Source organism: Melozone crissalis, unplaced genomic scaffold, assembly GCF_028551555.1.
Source record: "Melozone crissalis strain CALT ecotype California unplaced genomic scaffold, PUWL_Pcris_2 ptg000027l_1, whole genome shotgun sequence".
Lineage (NCBI taxonomy): Eukaryota > Metazoa > Chordata > Aves > Passeriformes > Passerellidae > Melozone > Melozone crissalis.
Genome location: NW_026535805.1, coordinates 68192287 through 68219431, shown reverse-complemented (window position 1 = coordinate 68219431; position 27145 = coordinate 68192287). Strand labels below are relative to the sequence as shown.

Below are 27145 nucleotides of genomic sequence, written 5' to 3'. Positions count from 1 at the left end.
CAACAATCTGTTAATGACTGCTTTAACGGTGTAAACATAGTGGATTTAGTTCACATGTTATAATTTTGTATCCTGTATCTTAAAATTTCTATTGCTGAGTCAAGGTATACACTTCTGCCAGGATTTAACAGAATTTGATTTAACACTATTTGACAGCAAACATTTTCAATTGTGTTAAATTATGTTAATATTTAATTCAGTGAGTTGAATTTTCTTGTTATCTTGAATGTTTCTGATTTCATACCTTAGACTGAACTGTAAAATATTTAAATACTAAGAACTTTATCTGTACTTTCATTTTGAATCAGATTTACATAATTTCATTACATGTGCAAAACCACAGTTTATAGAATCAGAAGTGTTTTGTTGTTATTTTTTTCTGATCAAAGGCAAGTAAATTTTAAAAAATTTCTTTCAATTTAATAGCAAAGAAATGGAGCCTTCAGTGTTTGATGAGCAGCCATGTGTATAGTGTTTTGTAAGATGATTCTGTCATAGGCAATTAATACTTATGTTTTCTTTTTTAATACTTATGGTATTCATAAATTTCATAATTTATAGCCTTATCTGGTTTATGTAGATTTGAGATCTACAAATTAAATAATTTAAGAAACAGAGCTCCTAGAGAATATCTTGAAGTATTATCCAAAATGTTAATTTATTTTCAGCATAGCTGAATGCAGCTGGGAAAAATGTGGCTCTAATTTGAAGTTTGTTATTTAAGAAATAATTCCTCAATTTTGTTTTTATTATACTTCCAACTATTTTAAGCTGAAATCTATTGACTCTATTAGGAAACGTTATACTTTTATTCATATAGTTAATAGTCTTATAAATGGGATTGCAGATGTGAGAGTTAAGAGATTCTTTAGTATGAGTACTTCATTGCGAGAAAAATTATCTACATCTACTATGTCTCCATGGGTAGGATTGGAGACTGTGGCTTTATAATTTTACCTTCAAATGTGTGGTAATTTGGTGCAGTCATGCAGTTAAATATAAGTATTTTGTTATTTTCAGCAATTCAGCAATGCAGATACGGAAGCTATTGCTTGTGAAAGAACTTTGGATCCTAAGTCATCTTTGAGGCAGTTGCACAGCATTTACCTCTAGTTCATTTTCAGCTGTAAATATTAGTTTAATGTATAATGCCAATATTTTGAAAATATTTCTGATACTGACATATGAATTGATTGAAAAATGTATGTTCCTTATTATTGCATTTGAATTTTTCAATATTCAGAAATAGAGAAAGGAGGTTGTGGAGATCCTGGAATTCCATCATATGGGAAAAGGACCGGCAGCAGTTTTCTGCATGGAGACACACTTACCTTTGAATGTCAAGCAGCTTTTGAACTGGTGGGAGAGAGAACGATTACATGTCAACAAAATAACCAGTGGTCTGGCAACAAACCCAGCTGTGTTTGTAAGAATTATTATATTTTTTTCTGTGTTATTTTTCTGACCTTAACATCTCGCATTTCTTAACTTTTGTGACTAATCAACAGGAAAATACTTCAAAGTACCTTGAAGACTTTTTCCATCATGGTTTGTTTTTTTTTTTTTTTTTCCAATTGTCTTGGTGGCTCATTTATGGGGAACGTCACGCAGGACTGTTTTTACAATGTTCTTTACACTCATTTTCTATGTAATTGAACCACTTAACACCCTTTGTGTAAATGTATGTTGAATTAGATTCTAAATGAGCAATTCCTAATAGCAGAAAAGCGTTCAAAAGGACCCTGTGGCACGTACAGGTTTCATTCAGGCAGTGCAAAACAGCCTGAAAACCCACATAAGGAAAGATTGGCTTTCTTTTTTTTTTTATGTGGTATATCACAAAGGTGTGAATATGAATACAAAGAAGTTAATAATATCAAACATAGGAAAAGTTTAGGAAAGGTCATTAGTTGTGATTTTTGTTTTAAAAGATAAAATATATTTGTTGTTAAAAGAGGGTTGTTGGGTTAGGTTTTTTTTGTGTTTGCTTGGGGTTTTTGTTGTTTTTGTTTGTTTGTTTGTGTGGGTTTTTTGGGGGGGTACAGTTTAGTTGGGTTGGGTTGGGGTTTTTCCTTTTCTTTTTTCTTCCTTTCTTGTCAAATAGAGCAAATCTTTCAAGTACACAGGTATATTAGGCACTCCAGTTGTGCAGATTGTGTTAAATTTTCCTTAAAAGAGTCATACAAATCAGTACTGGATTTGACAACCATCACAACCTTTGTGAGGTGTCCTATTCTGTTTGGACATGTATGTACTTTGAAACTGTGTTGGTACAGGACTTACTAAACTGAGCAAGATTGCTCTGGACCAGAATAATCCTCAAAAGGCCTTGCAATGCCGAATTGTGTCTTAGCATGTAAAGCCTAAGCACAGACACAATTCAGCTGCAGATCCCTTGGAAGACAGAAGTTGTGTTTCTTCATGGTGCTGTATTGCATTGGATTGCTGTATCAGTTTGTGTTGGCCATGTAAATTATTTTACTGTGCTTCCAGTGTTACATATGCACATGCCCCATGAAAAAGCATGGAATATAACATCTATTTACACACACTGAGTTCAGTTTGACACATTTGAAGAGCTGAATAATGGTTGTCCTTTGTGTTAACTGATATTCAGTGAGTCTTACCCTTTCTGAATATACTGTACTTCTGCCTACAATAGCAGTCACAAGGTCAAAACTGTGAAACCAGTTAGGCAATGTCTTGAAGAAAATTGGCTCAAAATAGTAACAAAGGATTATAGCTATGAATCATTTTTGGTTTCATTCTACACCATCAATGGAAAACTAGGGTAAAATAAGTTCAGACCATATACTCTTAAGATTTCTTGATTCAGTCACATCTAAATTTCCACTGTTATTTACCTCAGAATGAACTTTGTATACTACAGACAAAACTGGCCCTTGTGCTGGATTATTTTGATTGTTAAATAGTTTAATGCATATTTGGAAAAAAAAATCATTCCAATTTGGAGATCGTATTTTCATTTTAGAACAAAGCTGCCAATTTTTTACAAATTCTGATGCATCAAGCATTACTTTTACTTTCTTACTTTCTTAATATTCGCTACATGCAAATCTCTTAAGTCACTCGGATTCACTTGGGAGACAAAACATTGGAGCACTGTTCTGAAAGTGTTAAATATTTTCTGATTGTATGTATAGTACCTCTGATATCCAGGCTTCAAAATAATCCTTTTCCACACGAATAATAATAATAAAAAAAATAGAAAGACAAACATTTATAAAGTTTGTGGATAGTATTTTGAGAATATTATTGTTCTTTCCTTTAGTTTCATGTTTCTTCAACTTCACCACACCATCTGGAATTATTCTTTCTCCAAATTATCCTGAGGAATATGGGAACAATATGAACTGTGTTTGGTTAATTATCTCAGAGCCAGGAAGCAGAATCCATCTGATTTTCAACGACTTTGATGTAGAACCTCAATTTGACTACCTTACAATCAAAGATGATGGGATTTCAGATTTACCACCTCTTGGCACATTTTCTGGCAATGAGGTCCCTTCTCAACTGGCTAGTAGTGGGCACATAGTAAGACTTGAATTTCAGTCAGATCATTCTACTACGGGAAGAGGATTTAATATCACTTACACAAGTAAGAACTGCTTTTTATTTTATGCTTAGTTTTATGCTTTCTTTATAATAATAAAAATGTATTTATCTTTATCTTTATCTTTATTTCAGAAGTAAATTGTAATGATTGTATAATTGCACTATTTTCAGATGTCTTCCTTGTATTCCTTAGCTGATCTGAATCTTTATCATTTATTTATTTTAATTGTTACAGGACTGAGGAATTCCCTTCAATATTTATTATTTTTCTTTTTTATTCATACTGTGTAAGTGCAGATCCCATAATTAAAGTCCAGGTCTTTCACATCAAAGTATCCAGTGCATGTAATTTAATATACTTCTCAGGGGAACCATCAGGAATAAGTTCATAAAGGTATTAATCTTTGATCCCAAATAGTAAACAGAAAGGCATAATAGTAATCATCAATGCAAATAAATAGTTGTGGGATGGTGTTTTGTTTTTGTATGTTTTTTTCTAGATGAATGGGGTGGAATCTAAGAATACAAACCCCTAAGAATAGAGTGCTCTTTTTTGCATTACACATCACAGTTACACTCTGTGGTTTTTCTAGTTTCTAGAACACAGCTGAACTGATGCAGAAGTCTTTCCTATAAGAGTACACGAATTTATAATCATCCTTCTACCAGGCTCCTGTCCCTTTACAAATTTTAAGAATGTGCTACCTTTGAGAAGGCAATTCTCAAATGTACAAAGTTTAATTGTAACTGGACAACCGGTCCAAAAGCTGTTAAATGTGGGCCTATTGGTCATGTACATATAGAGAGCTGCTGAGAAAATAAATGTCTCCTGTTTGGGCGACCAGGCCAAGAAATATCTGGCTACAGATCTCCCTCTGCTTTGTTTATATAAAAAGATATTACTAAACAATACCCTCAATAGAAAACCAGTAACAGTATTGTCTTCTAAAAAATATTTTTACATTTGCGGTAGATTGCTAACTCTCCTAAAAGTTTTATGAGTCATTTAAAGACACTACTTATACAGAGGTTATCATTTTAACTGAAGAAATTATCTTCTAAGGTTATAGAAGTTAATCGACAATAAAGTTGTCTTTGAGATCTTTTGCACTGTTTCTATGTTGTGCCAATTAAAATAGTTTTTTTGGCCAAGGTGTTTTATTGCATTGTTTGGAAAGATTCCTCACATAAAACTGGAATTCATTGATTTCCATCTTTTTTAAGTCTTAGATGCTTAAATTGCTCCTTTGCTTTTATAGGAGGGGATGGGTTTTTTCCCTAGAAAAATGGCAGGAAGAAAAAAGAGGAAGCCATTTCCTCTTCTTTTATCGCTTAGTACCTGTGAGAGGAGGCCAATATTCACTTTGCTACAACCTCTTTCCCGGTAGCTGTAGGGAGCAGTGGGGGCTCCCCTCAACCTCCCTTTCTTTGGGTTAGACAGTTCCAATTCCCTTATGTTAGAGTCAAAACAGCTGGATTTTGTCCAGAGGAAAATTTAGGCAAACTATTCTTGTGTACCTAAGCCACATATACCTAAAAACTTCTGAATTCCAACTATGTTGCATGTTATTGGATTTGAATCTGACTTTTTATTGAGAAATTTTCTATACTTTGAATTATATATTACTATGTTATACATGTTACATATACTGTATTACAACTGCAGTATTATTCTCCTCCTCCTCCAAAAAACAAGACACAAAGTTTAAATTGATGGGTTTTATTATTGCTACTATTTTGGGGTTTATTACCAACATTATTACTTTGTTTTTATCAGCCTTTGGTCAGAATGAGTGTCACGATCCAGGCATTCCTATAAATGGGAGGCGTTTTGGAGACAGATTCCTTCTGGGAAGTTCTGTTTCCTTTCACTGTGATGATGGCTTTGTGAAGACTCAAGGCTCTGAATCCATAACCTGTATTATGCAAGATGGAAATGTAGTATGGAGCTCCACTGTCCCACGTTGTGAAGGTAAGGGCACAATCTTTACTTTGCACCTACAACTTGAATAATGACACCATTTAAATTTAGCTTATTTTTACATTTACACATAAATAAGACTGCTTTACCTGAAGTTATTAATTCATCTTAACACTCTTCCAGTCAAGTGAGAGCACAGTAATAGAAACAAGATAGCTTGCTTTTATATTCTTGGAATAAATTAGCATTCTAAAAATCTGGTTGCTATTGTTTCCAAGTTCTGATTGTCACCATCATTACTCAGTTGTGAATTATAACTGCTATAACAGTTTTTGGCTGTACATACTGAAGAACAATTATATAACGCATATAAAGAAAATAAAGCTTCTATTTAGAAGTCTTTTTTGACAATTTACCCCTTTAACTTTCTCAAAATGAAAGTATACCTGCATTTCTGTGTGTAATAATATAGCCTGCAGTACACTTATTTCTGAGAAATATAGTGAAAACCAGAGCTATGTTTAATATCCATGATATTCCCAAAAAATTTGCATATTTATTTGCTTTCTTTTCTTAGGTGAATAAATGGACTAAGATGATATCTACTAAGGTTTAAAACTCTCCTTAGAATGAAATACAGTAAGAAGAATTGCTTGATGCTTAACTGATAGGTCTAAAGTCAAGGCAAATGAGTGCATTTAATAAATGACTAAAGTATGTTTTTTTAAAAACTTATGTACAAAGTGTATACATTTTATTAAACAATAAATACATAGATACATAGACTCCAGTTTAAAACGATTTTTGGGACAACTAATCCAAGCCTTCTAAATTTCAAATTTCCATTAATTTCAGTGTCATTGCAATTACTTAAGGATCTGGATCATATCACTTGTTATTTGGGCCATTTGAGAACTCAGTTTCATAGGATTATGCATTTCAAAGAAAATATTAAAATATTGAAGAACCCTTCCATGTCTGCAGCCTGTTAGAAGTGTATGTGAGCCTGTATGTTGTACTAGCAAAATTTCTGACCCTGATTAAAGCATGTTTTACAGTGGAGCAGGGTTTTTCTTTTATTCTTAGAACAAACTCAGCCAACTCCAAAGCAGGGAGTAGGGTGTTGTCAGAAAAAAATCTGTCAGAAGATTTTTTTCTCATTTTGAAACTGAAGATTCAGTTGTTAAAGTATTTAGTGTAATATTTGTGTAATTTTATTTTTGAAAATGTGTAGATAAAGGACCAAAGATGAGAACTTTGAAGGGAAAAAAAAAAAGAGAGAACAGAAAATACTTTTCCAGAAAATATAGAAGTGCCCCTCAGTTATCCTTTTGGAATGTGTACTTGGTTTTTAATGAGGAAAAGATTAAACTAATAGACTGGCTTGGGGTTTGATTTTTTTTTTTGTTGGTTTGGTTTTGGGGTTTTTTTTAAGATTTTGCTCTTTGTTTCTTTTATAGAAAGCAGTAGTTAGCTTCAGGATGTGTTCCTTTCTGATGTGGATTCTCTTGATAATTGAAGGAGTTTCTGGGCTTTGATTATGGACGAAGAATCCTAAGCATGATTTAGTTTGCTTCTAGCTGTCTGAGATTTCTAAACAGCTGATGGTTTTTTTTGTTGTTGTTGCTCTTCTCTGTGTTTTTTTCATACATGACTGTCTCTGTAAGCAACACCTGAAATACATAAAGTAAATGACGTACATGAAGTGCTATAATTAGTTGAGGATTAACAGTCTTAGGACTGTTCTTGTTCATAGTATGATGATATTAATTTTAAAAAATCACTATGGAATAAATTGATTTCCTCATTAAATATACACATGTAGGGTAAATGCCATTTTACTAGCCTGTCATTTTGCTTCAAAGAAAATTTGGTGTGTTTCAGGATTTGTGGGTTGCTTTTATCACTTTAATCTGGAAAATATTCCTTGAGATGAGTGCAAGTCAAATGAAATAAAAAAAATCTCTCTGATTAATTTTTTTTTGTGTTGCTAAAAACATTGAAATAAAATTAGGCATAATAATTTGCAACTCACAAATTCATGTTGCCATCCATTTCTATATGGAATAATAGGTAGGTTTGTCACTGCTTAGAGAAACAGAAGAAATCTAGAAAGATTTCCTGTGCTGAAATGTAGAATTTTCTGATAATTATATCATTGACTTCTTCTATGAGGACAATATAAATGATACTAAGATACATTTACCTGACCTTGAAAGTGTTCCTCTGTTATGCTGTGCCATAGCCTTTAGTAAAACATAACATCCCAAGGCCCTGTGCCATGACAGCTTAAATTTTTAAGGCACTCATGTTTTCCTAAATTTGTTCTGTCATTTCTGCTGTTGTTTAATCCTGTTCCAAAGTCCTTTAATTTTGCTCTGAAAAATGCCTCTATCTAACCCTGTCATTTTCACAGCCCTCTTGCAATACATTTTTTTTTTTTAACTTTTTATGGAGGAGGATCAGGTTAGAGAACGTTCAAACAAATTTGACATAGAGGAATGGGTCTGATGGGATGCAGCCAAGATTTTTTAATAAGCCATCCAATGACATCACAAGGTCACTCAATATCTTGGGAAGCTGGTTTAAACCAGGTAGATCCCTAGGACTGGAAGAAAGGAAATTCCAGTCTTGGAGAATGGAAAGAGAGAAGATCTGAAGAGCTACAGGTCTCATCTCTATCACTGGGAAAGGTGATGTAATATTCCTTGAAACCATTTCCAAACCATGTGCTGTGGTTTAAACCCTGTTGGAAATTAGGCCACATGCAGCTGCTCTTTCCCCCTCCACCCCCTCCTGTGGGAGTGAGACAAAAGGCAGATATTCTGAGTCGAGATAGGGAAACAGCAATGAGATAAGCTAGTAAGAACAATAATATTAATAACAAAAGTATAGGAGAGGGCGATTTGCATACAAAAAAGTGCTTACCCACTGCCTGACTGACCAACACACCCAACCAAGCTCCAAGTGTGGGTGGCCACCAAGACAAAGATAAAATGCCCTCCAGATCCTCCTCCTCAAGTTTTTCCTCCACCCCATGTCATATTCACATTCTCTTCTTCTTGCAAGTGAAGTTCCTGAGTTCTGACCCACAGAGATGGTGTGAGTGTCTGGAATAACCACCCAGGTGTGCCCACATAGCTCCAAACTCTGCCCCCTCAAGGCTACTGCGAGAACATTAACTCTGTCCTAGCCAAAAATAGGACAAAATGAAGAGAACTATGGTGACTGGGAGTAATCAACATGGAATTATGAAGAGGAAAATCATGCCTGACCAACCTAATAGCCTTCTGTGTTAGGATGAACTGTCTTATGGATGAGGGGAGAGTAATGGATATTCAGTTTTAGTAACGTGTTTGGCACTGTGTCATGCAAAATTCTCAATGACAAACTGATGAAGTAGGGACTAGAGAAGTGAACAGTGAAGTGGGCTGGAAATGGACCGAACTATTTGGCTCATAGAATTGTAGCCAGTGTCACAACTGGAGGTTAATTGATAGAGGTGTAGCCCAGGGGTCTATCCCCTGTCCAATACTGTTTAAAACCTTTAGTACTGAACTGAATGCTAAGGCAGAATGTACTCTGAGCAAGTCAGAAGATGATGTAAAACTGGGGGGAGTGGCTAGTGCTCCAGATGTTTGTGCTGCTGTTTAGAGGGATGAGAGAGGCAGGAGAAATGGGCTGAAAATAAATGACCGATCTTTCCCATCTATTCAGCATTAGTGAGGCTGTGTGAGGAGCGCTGTGTGCACTCCAGGGATCCACAGTACAAGAGAAATGTGGACATAACTGCAGTGAGTCCTGTGAAGGGTCACACAGATAAGTAAGGACTTGGACCATCTGTCATACAAGAAGAGGTTGAAAGAACTGCACTTGTCTTGACTGGAAAAGACTCAGGACTCAAGAGGGATATTGTCTATGTGTACAGTAACTGATAGGATGATTTAAAGAAGGTGGAGCTAGACTCTCAGTGGTGCAAAATGACCTGACAAGAGGCAATTAACAGAAACTGAAATACATGGATTTCTGTTCTAAGATAAGAGAATCCTTGCACTGTGAGAGTGATCAAACATGTCCAGAAGGTGTGGGGAGCGTCTGACTTTGGAGGGAAGGCATGATCCTGACTGGGCATGATTCTCTGCAGTCTGTTGTTTTGAGCAGGAAATGGACTAGATGATTTCCAGACATTGCCTTCAACTTAAACCATTCTATGATCCAATGGAATATTTACAACTGCCAGTTCCACTGAGCTCAGTGATTGCTCAAAAAGGTGGCACAGAACAGTGGTAATAATTACTTAGAACAAATTGTCTGATGTTTCCATGTCAATGTGCAATCATACTGGATTTAAATGTGATGAGACAGTATCATTTTTTAATATGATACTGTGCTTTTCAACAGAAGGAAGGCTGACAGATCCAAGTGTCATGTTCTGTATGTTAAAATATATAATAGAGTGATAAGACACATTGCAGGCCTTAGGAGTCTGATGAAATCAAAGAGCTTTGTTAAAATATTAAAACTATATAAAACATATTTATATGCATTTTAGTTTGATTTTTTCAATTTCTTTGAATATAATATATTAGAAATAATTTGTATGTTTCAAATATATGTATATTTGTTTGTTTTTTTTTTTCAGCACCATGTGGTGGACATTTGACAGCATCGAGTGGCGTTATCTTGCCACCAGGTTGGCCAGGATATTACAAGGACTCACTTAATTGTGAATGGGTGATTGAAGCAAGAGCAGGAAATTCCATTAAGATCACTTTTGACAAGTGAGTATCATAAAGGTAAACAAGAAGTAAGGTCTGAGCATGCACACTTGCTTTAGTATTGAAGAATAAGTATATATGTTAAGAACTCAAGCCATAAAAAGGAACCTCATAGCAACAGTCACAATACTATTCCTACAAGTAGGCAATTAAATGTGTTTTACTATATGTGTTGTTTGCTTCCATTGTACTCAGCAGGAAGCTTCAGAAATTTAGGATGCTGACTTTTTTTTCTCATTAAAGACTTCATAGTATTTATAGGCTTATATTTATTTGCAATCTTTTTTTTTTTTTAATTAATGTTCAGAAGCCTGAGGTTTTCAGAAATGTCTTCTTAAATGGAAATAGAAGTTTAAGTCATAAGATGGAGCATTTAAATTTTATAAAAGGAAATGAATTGCCTGAACTTGAATGCACATGAGTGCAGTGTGATGACAATATTTCTGAGAAAAGAATGAGAAACACAGGCTTTTGTGACATGTGGTGCAGTTTAAGAACTCAATTTGCTGAATTTTAGACACATGCGCACACATTTTCCATTGCAGAATTCTGGAGTTTTGCAGACAAATTGAACTGCAATGACATTAAACAAGAACTTGGAGTTTATAAAATGGAGAATTCTGATCACATATAATTTTTGAAGTACAGCAGATACACAATTAATCTGCTTCAACATTATCTCAGCATTAATAGTAAATGGATTCTGTTGCTGCTCCCTAATTGTTTTAATTGCAAAGCAGTATTAATATTCTGCATTTTGGTTTTGGTAGACAAAGAAAAAACTTTTCATATTTTCTTTGGAGATTTATGAAGCTTTTCTGGAAGGTTTAGAAAATTTTCTAACTGTACTACATCACATTATAATATTTATTAAAAGTGTTATGCTTGTTAATAATAGTAAAACCTTGCTTTTGCAATAAAATTATTTTCTTTTGCCAACAAGGTATTATTACTCAGTTTAAAAATTCCATGTAAAACCTTTTTTATTGCTTACAAGAAAAACTGACTTTGCTGTCTGATATAGCAAGTAACAAATCAGTAATTGATTTTGTCAATTAATCAACAAATGAAATATTTTTGTCAAGTGTATGGCCAAATTTGGGGAAAATGGAACCCTTTTATACTTCACGATATGACTTGCTTCAAAGACATACCTAACAGAAGGAAGCTTTGTACAGATGTGATATTAATAATGTAAATTATCTCATTCTTGAGCTAATGAAGCTTTAATGTTTCCAGACAAACGTGCCTTTCCAGAGTCCTTAAAAACTTTCCAGAAGTAGCAGCAAGTGACTTCATGTCCCTCTGATTATATTACATTGAAAAATTTTGCATTTCAAATTGTGCCTAATGCCTGGAAATGTAATAGAAAAATAAAATCTTATTGAATCAAGTCATGAGGAAAGGGGTAGAAGAATAGTGGCTGACCTGAAGATCTTTGGTAAAAAATAGTTTGATAATTTATACAGCTAACCTTTGTATCCAAAGCCAACCTAACTGTATGCAGAATAGTATAACACAACATCCTTTAAGTCTTTTTAAAACTATCTAAGTACATTTGGAGGACATCCTACCTCTTACTAATATGAGTAAGCTAATAAACATTAAAATAAACTAAAACCCAAAAATGTAACCATTAATTAGATACTTTCAGTAGTGATGAAGAACTTCCAATAACAAATTGTCTTGATTTATCACTTCTGGGAAAGTGCAAAGACTAAAAATAAAAACCAGCAACAAAACCAGACCAATTCAAAAGACAATTCATTCCCTTAAACCCTCAAAATCAGATAAGTGAATTATAAAGTCACATTTGAGTTTGACGTGAGCAGGAATCTACTGGGAATAAAGATCATTGTCAGAGTAGCACTTGCTGTTAAGAGTTATTTTCTGGTTTCTGTCTCCAGCAAGGGTTTGCCATCCATTGTTGTCATACTGCCCTGCTAAGAAAACTGCAATTGCTGGCTGAGAGCACTTTATTCCTAATTAGTTTGCCTCACAGACATAACTGTCAAAATAATTGAACTATTCAATTACTAATTTTGAGTCTATTCATTATGAGTACAAATAAAGTATTTAAAGCAGCCTAGTTGTATCTGTCTGTTTTCATCATTCTGCTGCAGGATAAATCAATGTATAATCTCTGAAATTACAGAAGAGTACTGAAAAACTGTCAAGTACTTTAGTGATGCCCTCTGTAACAGTCTATTTGGGTAAATTAAGTACTCAGTGAGCCTTTCCAGGAACAAAATCTGATGTGCTTATGCCGCTAAATTGTTGAAATAGTGTCCAACGCGCTTCTTCAGTTTGTCAACTAGCATTCTCCCAAATAATTATCAAACAGAGCCAGGAGTTACTGTGGGCAAGCAACCATTCATAATAGGAAATTTGAATAGTATCTCCTTCTTTGAGAGTCTAAAGGATATATTTAATAGTCTGGATGTGGGCCATTCCATTCTAGCTAATTTCATTGCCAGAAATGGGTCCTGAAAATACTTAATGTATTAGCAAACCTGCAAGCCCTGTATTCCACTGTCAGAGTGGATAGATAGCAGTAAAAGCAATCATCTGGATTTTATCCAGCTTATCCAAATAAAGTACCATAAATCTGGAGTTTTCTGTGTGAAGAGGAAAGAATGATTCAAAGTGCCTAAGTTGGTTTCTGAGCAGTCATTAACTCTGATAGCAAAGCAAAAGCTTTCTGACTTATGGCTGTGCTTTTGTTTTCAGGGAACCATGATAGAACAACTAGAAACAGTATTAAATACTGGCTAAAACTGAGCTTGTTCTTACTTTTATTGATGTGTCTGTAAGAATATTTTTACAAGAGCAATGCTATTTGTTCTGGAAAATGTAATGGGATGGGAGCTTCGTCATTCTGTCATAATTTCTCAATGAAGTATAAAGTTTATTTGCACTTCGAAGGAATGTCACATGTATTTCTCCTTTCTCAAGTGTTCAGTATTTTGCACTTTTCTTAAATTACAAGAATACACTCTCTTATCTCTAGACCACTACATGTGTCCCATATTGGCAAGACAGCTAAGGGTGTTCACTTTGAAAATGTATTGTATTGTGTAGGGATTTCTGCTGCTCTCAGAAGTTGAACTAACAAGACTTATGGGAAGAGAAAAAACTCACAACATATGCATTGCTGAAAGATGAAAATAAGAATATTGGGTTTGCATGCAAATATATTTAGAGTAGTGTAAATATCTGTATAATAGCACAAACTTCATTGACAGGAAAATTTATGTGTGCATGGTTTAGATGCTACAACATATCAGAATCTAATATAACCACAAACTATCTTGAAAGGCATCTGATTTAAAAAATGCCAGTTCAAGTTCATCTTCAGAAAGAGCAGGTTTGTGTTGTTCGATTTAAGAACAAGTAGTAGATGACATAGGTATCCATTATGAACTGGAGAAATGTGATGTGGTTTAATGATCAGCAGACACATTGACTCTGCTGTTGATTTTAAAGCTATTTTTTCTTGTAAATCAACTTCATTAGTCTCCTTACTTTCCATTCTAGTCTATATTACCTGTTGGGGATTTTTTTTTGACACTAAAGAAGTCATGCTTATTATAACAGTAACGAATTTCAAAATAAAGGCTTGATTTAAATCTAGCATTTTTTACTACTTTATTTCATAGGAAAAAAACAATTACCTAAAAGTAAAGTAACAAGCTATGTTAGAATAAAAGCTTTGGATTAAAAAAAAAAATTAAACACCTGATGATCTATAAAACAGCTTTTCCCAAATAGCAAATATCAGATAATGAAATTATTGAGATGAAATAATGAAGTGTTATGAAGATGTTCCTAGAGTGTCCAAATATTTCTTAACCTGAGGGCAAAAAAATTTCTTGGATCTTCATACTGCAATTCTGTTTGAGACAATTTGCTTTTTTGTACCCACTAAATGTCTTTCTGAATGCCAGTCATATGGCTGATCTGAAGTATACTGAATGCCTTAAATTATTTTTATGATACTGCAAAAAAAGCAAGAAAAATGATTCATGAAACTCTCTTTAATTTTATTCTTGGTAGTACAAGGATGGATTTGTAGCTATGTAATTTTTTTATGTGTGGTATTCTTGGTCAGTTACAAGTGGGTTGCATTTCTATCAGTTGAAGGAAATAACACCACTTGTCCATCCACCGGCTGACTTGCATATTCCTTTTCAGATTCCAGACTGAAGTTAATTATGACACTTTGGAAGTCAGAGATGGGCCAGCAAATTCATCACCATTAATTGGAGAATACCATGGAACACAAGCACCGCAGTTCCTTATTAGTACTGGGAATTATATGTATCTGCTGTTCACTACGGACAACAGTCGTTCCAGTGTTGGTTTCCTAATTCACTATGAGAGTAAGTCTGGTATTTCTCAAATAGTTTTATTTAATCTTGAAAATATTTCTTTAATTAGAAAATGAGCAAACAAATGGGAACAAATAAAATTCAGTAGTTATATTTGTGTAAGAACAAATTATGTTTACTCTATGTTGTACTGACAGATAATTCTGGAAGTACTCATTTTGGAAATTTTTTCTTCATGAGTTCTTTTACGAGAAGAGCCAGAGTTATTCAGAGTCCTTACAGACCTAGCTGTTTAATCAAATGCAAAATTTTAGAAGCTTTCCCTTCTGGGTAAACATATATTATTTGGGTGTCCCCTATCTTCTCTCTTTCTTTCTCTTTTCCTCTTTCCCTGTTTTATGCAAATAAATTAATAATAATATCTCCATGCATACTAAATAATCATCACAATAGCATTTTATTTTCAATTAACTGCATAACATGTCATATATTAAATGGTCTGAAGTCACACTAGTCGTTATATGATAGTACAACCATTCACTTAATTATTTACTGAAGAGAGCTTATGTGTTTAGTGCAGTTGTACCAACCTAGTAACATCACTTTTATCAGTTGTTCTTATTTGGAAACTAATCTGATTGCTGTACATTTGCTGTAATATTGAATCTGGAATAGTGACCAGATATATTTTATATCTGGCATCAAGGCTTGTCCAAATATGAAAAAAAAGTTGTGCATTGAAAGCTTGCTGAACACTTCACACCCATGTCAGCGCATTTGCTCCACAAGACTTAAGTTAATCACAGCCTCACTGTTCATGTCGTCTTTTTTCTCACATTGGATTTCACAGTTGGAGCTAAAATTGTCTCCATTTTGCCTTGTGTTCATGTAACACAGCTGAAATTTTCTGCAGAGACTATCTTATTGAGCTAGACAGCACCAGGAGCTTCTGCAGCATTTCTGTGATCCTTTACTCCGTATTGGTAATTGTGTACATCACAGAGTGAGGAGCATCACAATAACTAGTAACATGGGGATACTAAGCAGATAAAGTCAGTGTTTTCCAGGAGCAAAACCAGGTATAAAGAACTAATTGAAGCCTTGGGTAATCTGCCAGGAACACAGGAGACTAAAACTGAATTTTGATTTTGCTTGGAGGTATAACTATAGAAGTTGCTCATTTTAAAGATATCACAACAGAACTTCTATTTGTTTCACATTTCATACATTTGTAGAAGACAAGGTAGTCAATTTTGAGTTTTAAGAAAAGTTTCTGGATATTTTATTTGGAAGTTCAAGTACCTTATTTGGAAGTATCTTAAAAATCTTCCAGTTATAGTCATAACTTTGATGATACAATGAATCATTGCACTGTGAAGCAGAAGGCTCTTAAGCTGTTTAAAATAAAAGGTTCACCATAAGCTAAACTGAGTTGAACCTGAGATATCACTCTATTTTAGCTTAATACATTCTATTAAGCTAAAATATGACTGTGATATAGCTTTAATGAGTATGTAACCCATTAAAGGTACTGTGAAGGATGTGAAGATAATTTGTTCATTCCTCTCCTTAAATTTCTGTCATTCAGCCTTTTGATGACACTTCAAAATAGCTAATGCAAGACAGTGTAGATTAAGTCTTATGCATCTAAGCAAAGAAAATATAATGAAGTACCTAAAATATTTCTTAATTAAAACTACTGATAAAATATTTTTTTTTAAAGTGATTAATCTTTTAGCAAGTGTGCTTCTTGCCTCAATTACATTTTCCCGATCTCTCAGCTTCCTTAGTTTTGTGTTTTGCGTAGGGTTTGTTTAGTTGGTTGGTTGGTTGCTTTTTTGATTGCTTGTTTTTGTAAGGAGTTTTTTGTTCCTCATTCTGTAAAGTAGGTTGAGCAATCTTAGTATTTTTCTTAATTGAGAACAGATAGAAATACATTACCTGCAGATTCCTGTAATGTAAATTGTTCCTTTGTTTATTAAAGTATATCTGATTTTTTTCTTTCCTCATGTAAGAGAACATGATATTTTGCAAAGCAAATTGATCAATTACTTCTTCAATTCAAATGGTTTACTTAAAATTCTGTGCTTTTTGTGGACCAATATTTCCTTCTATCTTAAAATTTATCTGAAAAATAGATCATATTTTAATCATGTATTGAGACAGACAAATTACATTCTACATCTATATATATTTGATAATTACAAATCTCTTACACAGTCAGCAAAATTGTTTAAAAATCAAAGATTACTCATCTTAGTAAAAAAGTTCCTTATTGAGGAGTTGAAAAAATCTACAAAAATTGAAAAAAAACCCCAAATCAATATTGTGATTTTATTAGTGAAAATTGTCAGAACTTAAAAAATAGACATAATCCTTTATCATAATGGATAAAATGAGGTATTTGTTTAGATTAGGTTTCAGAAAATAACTTTTTAGGCTCAGAAATATGCAATCTTCAGGGGTTTGACAAAGTTTTGAAACCAGTCAGACAGCCCACAATCAATTTTAGCTGTGATAACATAGCATCAAAATGCTTAACACTTTTTTATTTGATTAAAAAGATAGTTCTTTGAATAGTTTGGATATGAGGAAAGGATTCATACAATTTTATGAGGCAGGATACAGTCAATGGAAAAAGACTTGAAATGTTGGGGAACATTTTTAGTTTCAGCAGTCCATTTTACTATGGCTAAGGATCCATACAGAGGCTAAATAGGAAAGGAAGATTTTGGGGAAGTGACCATAAAATAATAGAGTTTATGACTGGTAAGAAGTGAAGGAATGAAGCAACATGATGAATAAATTAATGGTTTGCAAAAATCGAAACCACCAAATTTGACAGATTGGTGGATGAATGTCCTTGAGTCCTTACAAATGAATTCTTAAAGTCATTTATAAAAGAAATTGATCTAAAGTACAGCAGAAAACTATTATTCGTTTTTTTGGTGGTTTTGGCTTGGTTCGGTTTGGTTTTGTTTGTTTTGTTATGGCTTTCCCTTGGTTTTGTTTCATTTTGGGGGTTTTTGTGTTTGTTTTGTTTCTTTTTTTTTAATTTTGTTTTTAATTTTAGAGAAAGGTTTCTGTAGCAATTTAAAAATCTCTTTTAATGATGTAATTCTAGAGTAAATAATGTAGATACTAAATATATTCAAATATTGCTATAGATAGCAATCAGAGAATTACACAGATCTCTTAGGAAGAACTCAAAATTCTAAATTACATATTTAATTCCAAGCCTAAGAAACAGAAAGACTGTAACAAGAATATCTATAAATATATTCAAATAAGGGGGAAAAATTACTCAAAAAAAGCTTCACCAAAAATCAGCTGTCACAGGCAAGACTAAATGTTTTGTTCCTGTTTTGCAACTTTTACAGAAAACAAATAATTTTTACCATATACTTAACATAATTAAGTGAACATTTTCAAGGTAAGAGTACAGCATCTCTAGAGACAGTACTACACAATATTGAAATATTTAAGTATTTTTTATTCATCAGAGACTGTTGAAATTCCCTGTGGTATACTGAGAGGCAAAGTGGAAGGACCACTCCACTGAAAATTATGTCTGAAAATTCAAATCTGTCAGGAAGTTTAAAAAAAATTCAGAAGGGCACACACTTTTCCAAGCAAGGACAGAGAGGAAAAAAAAAAGAAGACATTTGGACCAGAAGGATCAAGGACATTAGTTTTATCTTTGCTCTTGAAAGATACTAGTTTAAAGCTGATTAACATAATGATAAGAAATAAATTACTTGTATTTGATAAAACAGATTATGTCAAACCAACTTAATTTCTTTCTTGACAGGTTCACTGCTTTTGTAGATTTGGAAATGGAAAGGGGAGGAAATAGTTCTGTGCTGCCATTCATAAGGCTCTTAGAACTCATTCAGAGAAGAATATAGACATTTAATGTGGATGAAATTATTGCAGTACAATAAATGCACAATGAGGTACAGTAGGCACTGGAAAAATTTTCTCAGAAATTATGTGGAATCTCCATCCTTGGAGATACTAAAAATACATCCAGGAATGGATCTACTTGTGCAACCAGCTTTAGGTGGCCTTGCTTGAGCAGGGGTGTTGGACTACATGACCCCAGAGGTTCCTTCCAGCCTAAATTGTAATGTGATTTCTATGATGCTTTGAAAAAAAAAATATTTTGATGACAATATAAGAACACTTTTTAACAAAGTTAAACAACAACTTTTAGCAAAGTTACAATTTGAGGGTGATTCCAACCTACAATTATGTTAAGCACTATGATTGAGAAGGTTGGAATTCAAAACAAGCTAGATGAACTGAAGAAAGAGTGTAAAACAAAAGCAATTTGATTCTACAAAGAAACATGCTAAGCCTAAATGGGGAAGGAGAAGTAACACGCACAAATACAAAATAGAAATACAATAAAAAAAGATTTGGATATCCCTCAGAACCTACATAATCTAGAGAAAAATGTAGTAGTATTGCAAAAAGTTGAATCTTCTAGACATTGTATTTAACCATCTAAAAAACCAAAAGACAATTTCAGAAAATACAACTGTTTTTGTTTTATCTAGGATTTGTTCAAGAATTATTTCACTTCATTTGATGACCAGGGAGACTATTGTGTCCAGTTTGTGACACAGTTTAAAAAGACTAGAATATTGCTAACATGGAAAATATGACACATAAATAGTCATTGAAAGGTTTGTGCTTTTTTAGAAGAAGTATGACTTGGCAGGCAGCAGGTAAAGCCTGATAATGGTGTCATGGTCCCAGGTAGCTAATAATTGCAGCCTGTCCTAGAATTTGATCTACTGCCTGTGCTCCTTCTCAATCAACTCTTTACAATTATTTTCCAACTACATTTATTACTGTTGTGCCTGAATTGTGACATATTTCTCGTATCAAAGAATTACCCAGTATTTAATTTTAGGTTATCTCCTATTAAGAAAAATAATCAAATCTTCAGGCAAAGAAGCAAAGAAAAAAATATTTATTTTCAGCTATGTTCATGATTGTTGAAACTTACATACTGATTTTTTTTCCCTGGGAATTAAACTATGTTCCCTGAGCTGATTTTATTTATGTAACACTACTACTTCAGTCAGGAAATTGGAAGCTGATAAATTTTCTATAGGTTTTGGTCTTGCAAAAATGTGAAACAATGGAGTCAATGTAAGTTTGAATTATCATTTCAAAAAGAACCTGATGAGTTTACCTGTTGTGTGTGATTCAGAATGCCAAAGCAGCTGATGTGTTCAGACAGGGGTGGTAGGCTGCCCTAAGAGGAAGGAATTTTAAGAGTGCTGCTGGGGACCTCCACCTACACTAACATATTTCAAAATATGAGGCATGTTTTATCTGAAAAAACCTAATGTGCATCAAAGTTAAAATTTCATCTAGATGAAATTAAGGGCACTTACAATGCAGAATGTTATAGACTTAAATGGTTTCTTTGAGCCTTTATTAAGCAGTTTTATCCAAGTGAAGGGAATCTAAAAGCACACTGTTAGCTAACACGGTATATTTGCATTAAGAATACGCAGTCAAGTCTAGAGGAACTTATTAATCTAGAATTTAACTATGTCAGGGTTGCCTCATGAAAACTGGATCATAAGCTTTCAAATCTGAATTCTAAGTGAGATATAAAAAGAGCTGGAAGATACAGAGAATATTATTCTGTGAAAGCTAGAGTCATTCTTTATGATTTTTTTTATTTGTAGTCCTGATTCCAACACTCATATAGTTCTGAACCCTTCACTTTATGCCTTGATGAATCAATTTTTTTCCTTAGTTTTGAACTCCTCCTACTTTGTTTCTAAGGCTGTATGATAGTCCTGGATAAACAGGGCAAGGTAGGAGCAATAAACTGAGAGTACAGCTTCCACAGAAAGAGTTAGAGGTGCACAAGCAGCTGAGAGGACCAGCACATTCTTCACCCTTTAGAGGGCTAAGAAACTAGGAAATGCCTGTGAAGAAGGCAGTTGTGGTGGAGTAACCTTGCTAGATCCCAGGTTCCCAAATCTTAGAAACACCTTCCCCCTACCCCTCTCTTCTTCTTTGGCTGAACTCCACTATCAGTTTTATCTACCTCCTCCTGCTGAGAGGTGCAGGGGGACAGGGCATGAAGTGATCAGTTTATCACACATTATCGTTGCTGCCCCTTCCTCCTCAGTGGAAGATCCCTCAGACTCTACTCTTCCTCCAGCATTGGGTTTCTCCCCCAGGAGACAGCCTTCCATCAATATTTAAAATTTGAATTCTTCTCATTATCTAGAGCTCTTAATGCATGGCTCTGGCATGGGGTGCAATCTTTCAGGAACAGAGTGTTCCAGTGTAGGTCTCCCACAGTGTCACAAATCCTGCCAGCAAAGCTGTTCCAGAATGGGCTCCTATCTCCACCAGGCCACAGATCCTGCCAGGAGTCTGTTCCATTGTGGACTTCCCATAAGATCACAGCTCCTTTGAGCATCCATCTACTCCAGGGTGGAGTCCTGCACAGACTGCAGGTGGATCTCTGATCCACTGTGAACCTTCATGGGCTGCAGTTGGACAGCTGCTTCACCACGATCTCCAGCATGGGTTGCAGGGGCTTCCAAACCTTGAGCCCCTCCTCCCTCTTCTTCATTGACCTTAGTCTCTCAGAATTCTTGCTGTCACATTCTCACTCTTCTCTATGGCTGCTGTTTTTCTGCAGCAACTTTTTGTGTCCTTCTTAACTACGTTATCCCAGAGGCTCTTCCACCATCTCTGAGGTGCTCAGCCTTTGCCAGCAGCAGGCCCATCCTGATGCCAGATGGCATTGGTTCTGTTGGACATGTGGGAAGTTTATGGCAGCTCCTCACAGAAACCACTCCTGTAGCCACACCTGTCTGCTAAGACCTGTCCATACAAGCACAGGGGTGAGGGTGAAGGGGTATTTTATTTTGATTTTGTTTCTCACCATTCTAGACTATTTTTAATTTGCAATAAATTAAATAATTTCTTCTGAAATTGAGTCTGATTTTACTGTGATTGTAATTATTAAATGATCTGCTTGTCTTTGTCTCAGCCATTGAATTTCTTCATGGTGTTTTTCTACCCTGTTCTCTCCCCCTGTACTGTTGAAGGGGTTAATGAGAGAGCAGCTGAGTGGGGGGCTGGCAGCCAGACAAGGTCAATTCACCACACATAGTAACAGAAAATAAAAGAAATTCCTGTCATCCCAATAGTGAGTCTGTATTTGTTTCCCTCATGTGCCTACGTTATAGTTCATTATATTATTAAATTCCACAATAATTTGCTATCACTAGAAGCACAATGTATAATGTTCAGTTAATGAGCCTTCATTTGATAATTTCAGGGATTTTTCTTCAGTGGATAGCTCCAGGTTTATTTGCCAAAAACTATTTAATGTCTCTAGAAGACATAATTACCAGTTTTATAACTCTTTCTGTCAGATAAGAGTTATAAAATTGTGAAAGCTATATTATCTTTCTTTTTTTTTTTTCATTCATAGGAAAATATCTGTAAGAATTCAGCAGTTTGTGACCTCTTCAATTACAGTTTTTTGACAGCGTTTCTTGTTGTACCAAATGATCATAACTATGCAGAGGAAAATTGAGTTGTCCTGCAGTATCAGAAACTGAATAGATGAAATAATCAAATATGACTTTTATACTTGCAAAATCTTTATTCCTACTTTAAACTGTAGTACCTTCCTATAGTTTCAGATGTCCAGTAGTTTTATTGTTTTGGTGTTTTTAATTGATTGACAAAATACCTTGAAGTGCAAGTCTTCTTTTATTTCATTTGGACTTTCCTATTCTATGAAACCTAAAATTGGAAAACCATTCTGTAAGTCAGACAACCACTAGAAAGAAGGTTATATATCCCATATTGGTTCTCAGGCAATGCTAACTAGGATTTTTGGAGGCTCTTTCTTTCTCCTGTCTTTCTTGTTTTGTATTTTGTTTGGGTCTTTTTTTTCTCTTTACTATCTGAAAAAAAGGTGAAAAAACCAAAATTAAATCTGTGTTTTTCAGGTGTTACTCTGGAATCAGATTCTTGCCTTGACCCAGGAATTCCTGTGAATGGCCATCGCCATGGTAACAACTTTAATATCCGCTCCACAGTAACCTTCAGCTGTGATCCAGGATATACACTGAGTGATGAAGAACCACTCATATGTGAAAGAAACCATCAGTGGAATCATGCATTACCCAGCTGTGATGGTAAGGGTCAAGCTCTTCAGATAGCAGGTCTAAAGTCCACAAAAGTTAATCTATTATTTTGCAGAACTAATTAAGCTTGTCATTGCTACTACCTTCTTTTAATTTCAGTAAAAAACACACTTTTAAAAAATTACTTTATTGTTATTAAAAGCCATGCTTTACATCGCTGTATCAGTTTTTAGTGAAATACTAAAAAAATCCAGGTACATATTCACAAATAGAAAAATTCAGATTCTTGGAGGGTTCCATTGTTCAACTGTGAATCAAAATGGTGCCATACAACTAATACTTTCAACACAAAGCCAATAAAATTAATTTATATTTTAAATTCTAAATACTGCATGCCAAAATGATTGTTTAAAATTTAGGATACTTAGTACTAGAGCAGATAAACCATGATTAGCCAATGTAATTAATTTTCTTAACATACTTTTGCTTTGAAACTTTGGTTAGTTTAATACTTGTTTTGGTGGATATGAAGTATGAAACTGTGTAGAGCTTTCATGAAACATTTTTTAAAATGTTGAATTTCTTAATGGTTTAACCACAGCCCACAACCAAGCCTCACATTGCTACTTTCTCATTCCCACCAGCAGGATCAGGGAGAGAATCAGAAGGCAAAAAGTGATAATACTCCTGGGTTGAGATAAAGACAGTTTAGTAAGAAAAGCAAAATCTGTGCAGACAAGCAAAGCAAACCATGGAATTTATTCACTGGTTCCCAAGGACAGCAGGTGTTCAGTCATCTCCAGAAGAGCAGATGACAAATATCATCAATCTGAACTGCTCCATTTTCCCTTCTCCCCATTTTATATACTGAGCCTGCTGCCGTATGCTGTGGGGTATTCTTTGGATTAGCTACAGTCACCTGTTCCTGCTGTGTCTCCTTCTAATCTCCCACTCACCCCCAACTTCCTCACCTGTGTGACATATGAAAAGCAGAAAAAGTCTTGGCTCTGTGCAAACCCTGCTCAGAAATAACAAAAGCATCATTATATTATTATCCCTGTGCTCAGCACCAATCCAAAACACAGCCCCATACTGAGAAGAAAAATAGCTATACATCAGCACAACTGTGTTCCCAAATATTTCTGTGTTCTTTTTTGTAATTGGATCTTTTGGCTAAGTTCTGCTTCTGTGAACCACTGAATCAACCTAAATTCTTCATGGAATCCTTGTATAGTTGCTACAAAATCCCTCTTACAGAAACCACTGAACAATGGCAAAGAAAGGCTCTTGCTTTAGTGAATTACTTACATTAATGTATTTCTAACTTTCTTTTCAGATCCAAGGTTTTCATTGATTACAGTGGAATGTCAGAGGACAAACTTAGATTCAGCAAAGTATTTCAGTTTCTCACTCTGTTTTAAACTTTTTTGTTAAATCTGAGCACTAGTCTTCTTCTAACTCACTACAGCCTTCTGGCCCCATTCTCAAAATATATAAACCACCAAAGACTATTATAGAAGTTAGGTAATGTAGCATTCAGACTCACTCACCTTGTAATCACCACAACCCATTCCTCCTTTACAAGTACAGACACAAGCATTTTTAAATTTTTTCATTGTTTTTATGGATTTCTTTCCTTGTTTTTTTTGCTGTGATGGATTGACAAATGCAAAGAAATATTAAGCTTGAATAGTATTCTCTTCTTTTTCTACTTACTTTTAATAAAATGTGTAGATGTATTTTTGAGTTAAAATATCAATATTTAACTCTTTTGTTTGCATATGAATGTTGATCTCTTAGAAGATCTAGTTAATTTTCACTCATTGAAAGAGATTTTTTTTCCCAGGTCCTTCACCCACTTTCATGTGAGTGCATGTCAAGAAAATGTCAAGCCTTTCTGGAGTACATTCGCTAAGCAAGCAACACATAAGGGCTCAACATGCATTCAGTCTGTTCTTCTCCTCACAGATTAAACGCCATTATATTAACTAGTCTAACATGGCATAGACCTCACACTCTATTAAATAATCATTCTGTTAGTCTATCTGCCTTTTGAGGCTCAACAAGTTGCAACCCAGATTTTTTGATTGTAACAGATTTAACTGAGGTGGAAATGAGCATTTTGCACTCATCTCTTGAGGACTGACGTTCTCAAAATTTTTACTTCAGAAATTAATTTAGCAGAATAATGCCCAAGGGAAAATCATGTTGCTTTGTTTCATGCCAACAAAGAAGAAATAAACCTGCATACAAATACAAGGTGGTTTAAGTTCCCCCTAAGTAATGTGTCATTCTCAAAATATGCTAATGCCAAGGTGGAACATGAAAATAATTTTTGAGTGACGGGTAAATTAAAGCATATCAATTCCATATTTTAAATTTTGTTTAAAATAGGGAAATGATTTTTTAAATATCTCGTATATCCTTTAAGTAATGTTGCACAGTCAAATAATTTTCTTCCTTCTGTGATGTTTACAGACTAAGATAAGGTTTTTTGAATGAATGTATTATTGTTCATTTTATGGTACTGTAAACCTGATATCCGTAACACTGTTCTTCATTATTAAGCATTGTTGTCAACCATATATTTACTGTGGGTTTAGTCAAATGTGTTTTAATTCATACTTAAATATGAATTTAGTATGCAGAAATAACTATATTCAGGTAAAACCAGGCTGGAAGCATTTCCTTTCCTTTTACTTACTTATGAATATATAAAAGTTACATAAATTCAAAAAACATTAAAAACTTTAACAAAAACCTTAGTCTAATAAGAAATGAAAAAAAAAGGAACTTAAGCTATAAACCAAGTATATGTATATATATACACACATCTACATAAAGGTACTGCAAGCTTATTGAATATTTTTTCATTTATATTTTCCATCCAGTTAAAGGCAAAGTGTATCACTCTATGTGAGGAAGAAGACTAAAAGCATCTTAATGTTTTATTGCATTATTGTTTAAATATTTAGTATATTAAAATTTCAAAAAACAACAGCATAAAAACCGGACAGCAAGAGATGAGTGAAAAGCACAGTCATGCTGTATTTATAAGATCTGTGAGCAATTCAGAATGCAAATCTTAAACATTAATTAATTTGCTATGCAAATTTGAACAGCCTAGTTTAGAAAATTCTAGCATGCATAAAATGTTTTCTAGCATAGTTCTCATGTCTTCCAAAATATTCAATTCCAAATAAATTACTTATGATGGGACAATCTAAATTTTTGAAAAAGAGGCAGTTACACTTCTTTTTTCCCCTGAGTGTTGCAGTAATCATCAAACTTTTACTTACTTGAAAAAATGTGCTTTTTACTGAAGTATTTTTGTTTGTTAAAAATGCAGTTGAATGTATGCCTTTCAAAATATTTAGTGAAAGAAATGTAGCAGCAAGATATTTTTTGTATTATTTCACAAAATATTCTCTTATTTCTTATATACTACTTCAATAGGAATTGATACTTGCAATAATTTTTTTGTGTGTGTTCTGCTAACTAACAAGAGAGACTGTATGCGAAAAATAAACTCCTTTTCAAGGACTAATTTAGGAGAACACAAATTGTTGTCAAAATGAATGTTGCAGCTTTGGATTAATTAACTTCTTATTTTAATCCTTTACTCTGTTTTTAATTTTAAGTGTAGGTGAAAAATGAATTCTGTCTTTCTCCTTCTCTCTCTTTCACCACTCTTTCAAACTCTTTTACAAGAAAGGCTTTTTGTATGATTGTCTTTTTTTTTTTTTTTTTTTTTTTTTTTTTTTTTTTTTTTTTTTTTCCTATCTTCTTAAGCTTTATGTGGTGGATATATTCATGGGAAGAGTGGAACTGTTCTTTCTCCAGGTTTCCCTGATTTTTACCCAAACTCTTTAAACTGCACGTGGACTATTGAAGTGTCCCATGGCAAGGGTAAGTATCTAAGATGGTTTGCATATATGTAATGTTTGTATGGAAAAAAAAAATCAGACACACATAGCTAAAAAAGGAAATGTCCAGTATAAGTTAAGCCAACACTTTCTGCCATTCCTTTGAGGAAGAAGTTTAACTTCCCAAAATAAGTATCTTCAAAGTTGGGATTTCCTGTTTGTGTTTATTTTTCAAAGAAAGAATTATTTTTAAAGTTGCCAGAGACAGTGTGTTTTAGTCTCAGAAAAATGGGAAAGAATGAAATAGGTAAAAAATGGGAAAAAATAGCTACTGGTTAAATAGCTCTAAATTTCTTTCAGTCAAAGATGTCAGGATCTTATTGATGGCTCTTTCCTATTATTGAGCATACAGGAACAGATTGGGCCTGTGTATTGGTAACCTAAGATTTCAGACTTAAACCATTAGAGCAAAAACATATATATCTTTATGTTACATATACAGTAGAGTAATATCTGAGTAAAA

General features: G+C 34.0%; 1 protein-coding gene across 2 annotated transcripts in view; it reads left to right on the top strand.

Annotated features, from left to right (window-relative positions):
• CSMD1 (CUB and Sushi multiple domains 1) overlaps positions 1 to 27145 on the top strand; it is a 1069501-nt gene that overhangs the window by 811881 nt on the left and 230475 nt on the right. For both annotated transcript variants that reach the window (XM_054280127.1, XM_054280126.1), the window contains exons 13-19: positions 1244 to 1426; positions 3293 to 3619; positions 5354 to 5548; positions 10140 to 10278; positions 14470 to 14657; positions 22619 to 22807; positions 26549 to 26665. In XM_054280127.1, the coding sequence (XP_054136102.1) occupies positions 1244 to 1426; positions 3293 to 3619; positions 5354 to 5548; positions 10140 to 10278; positions 14470 to 14657; positions 22619 to 22807; positions 26549 to 26665 (1338 nt within the window). The remainder of the gene's footprint in view (positions 1 to 1243; positions 1427 to 3292; positions 3620 to 5353; positions 5549 to 10139; positions 10279 to 14469; positions 14658 to 22618; positions 22808 to 26548; positions 26666 to 27145) is intronic.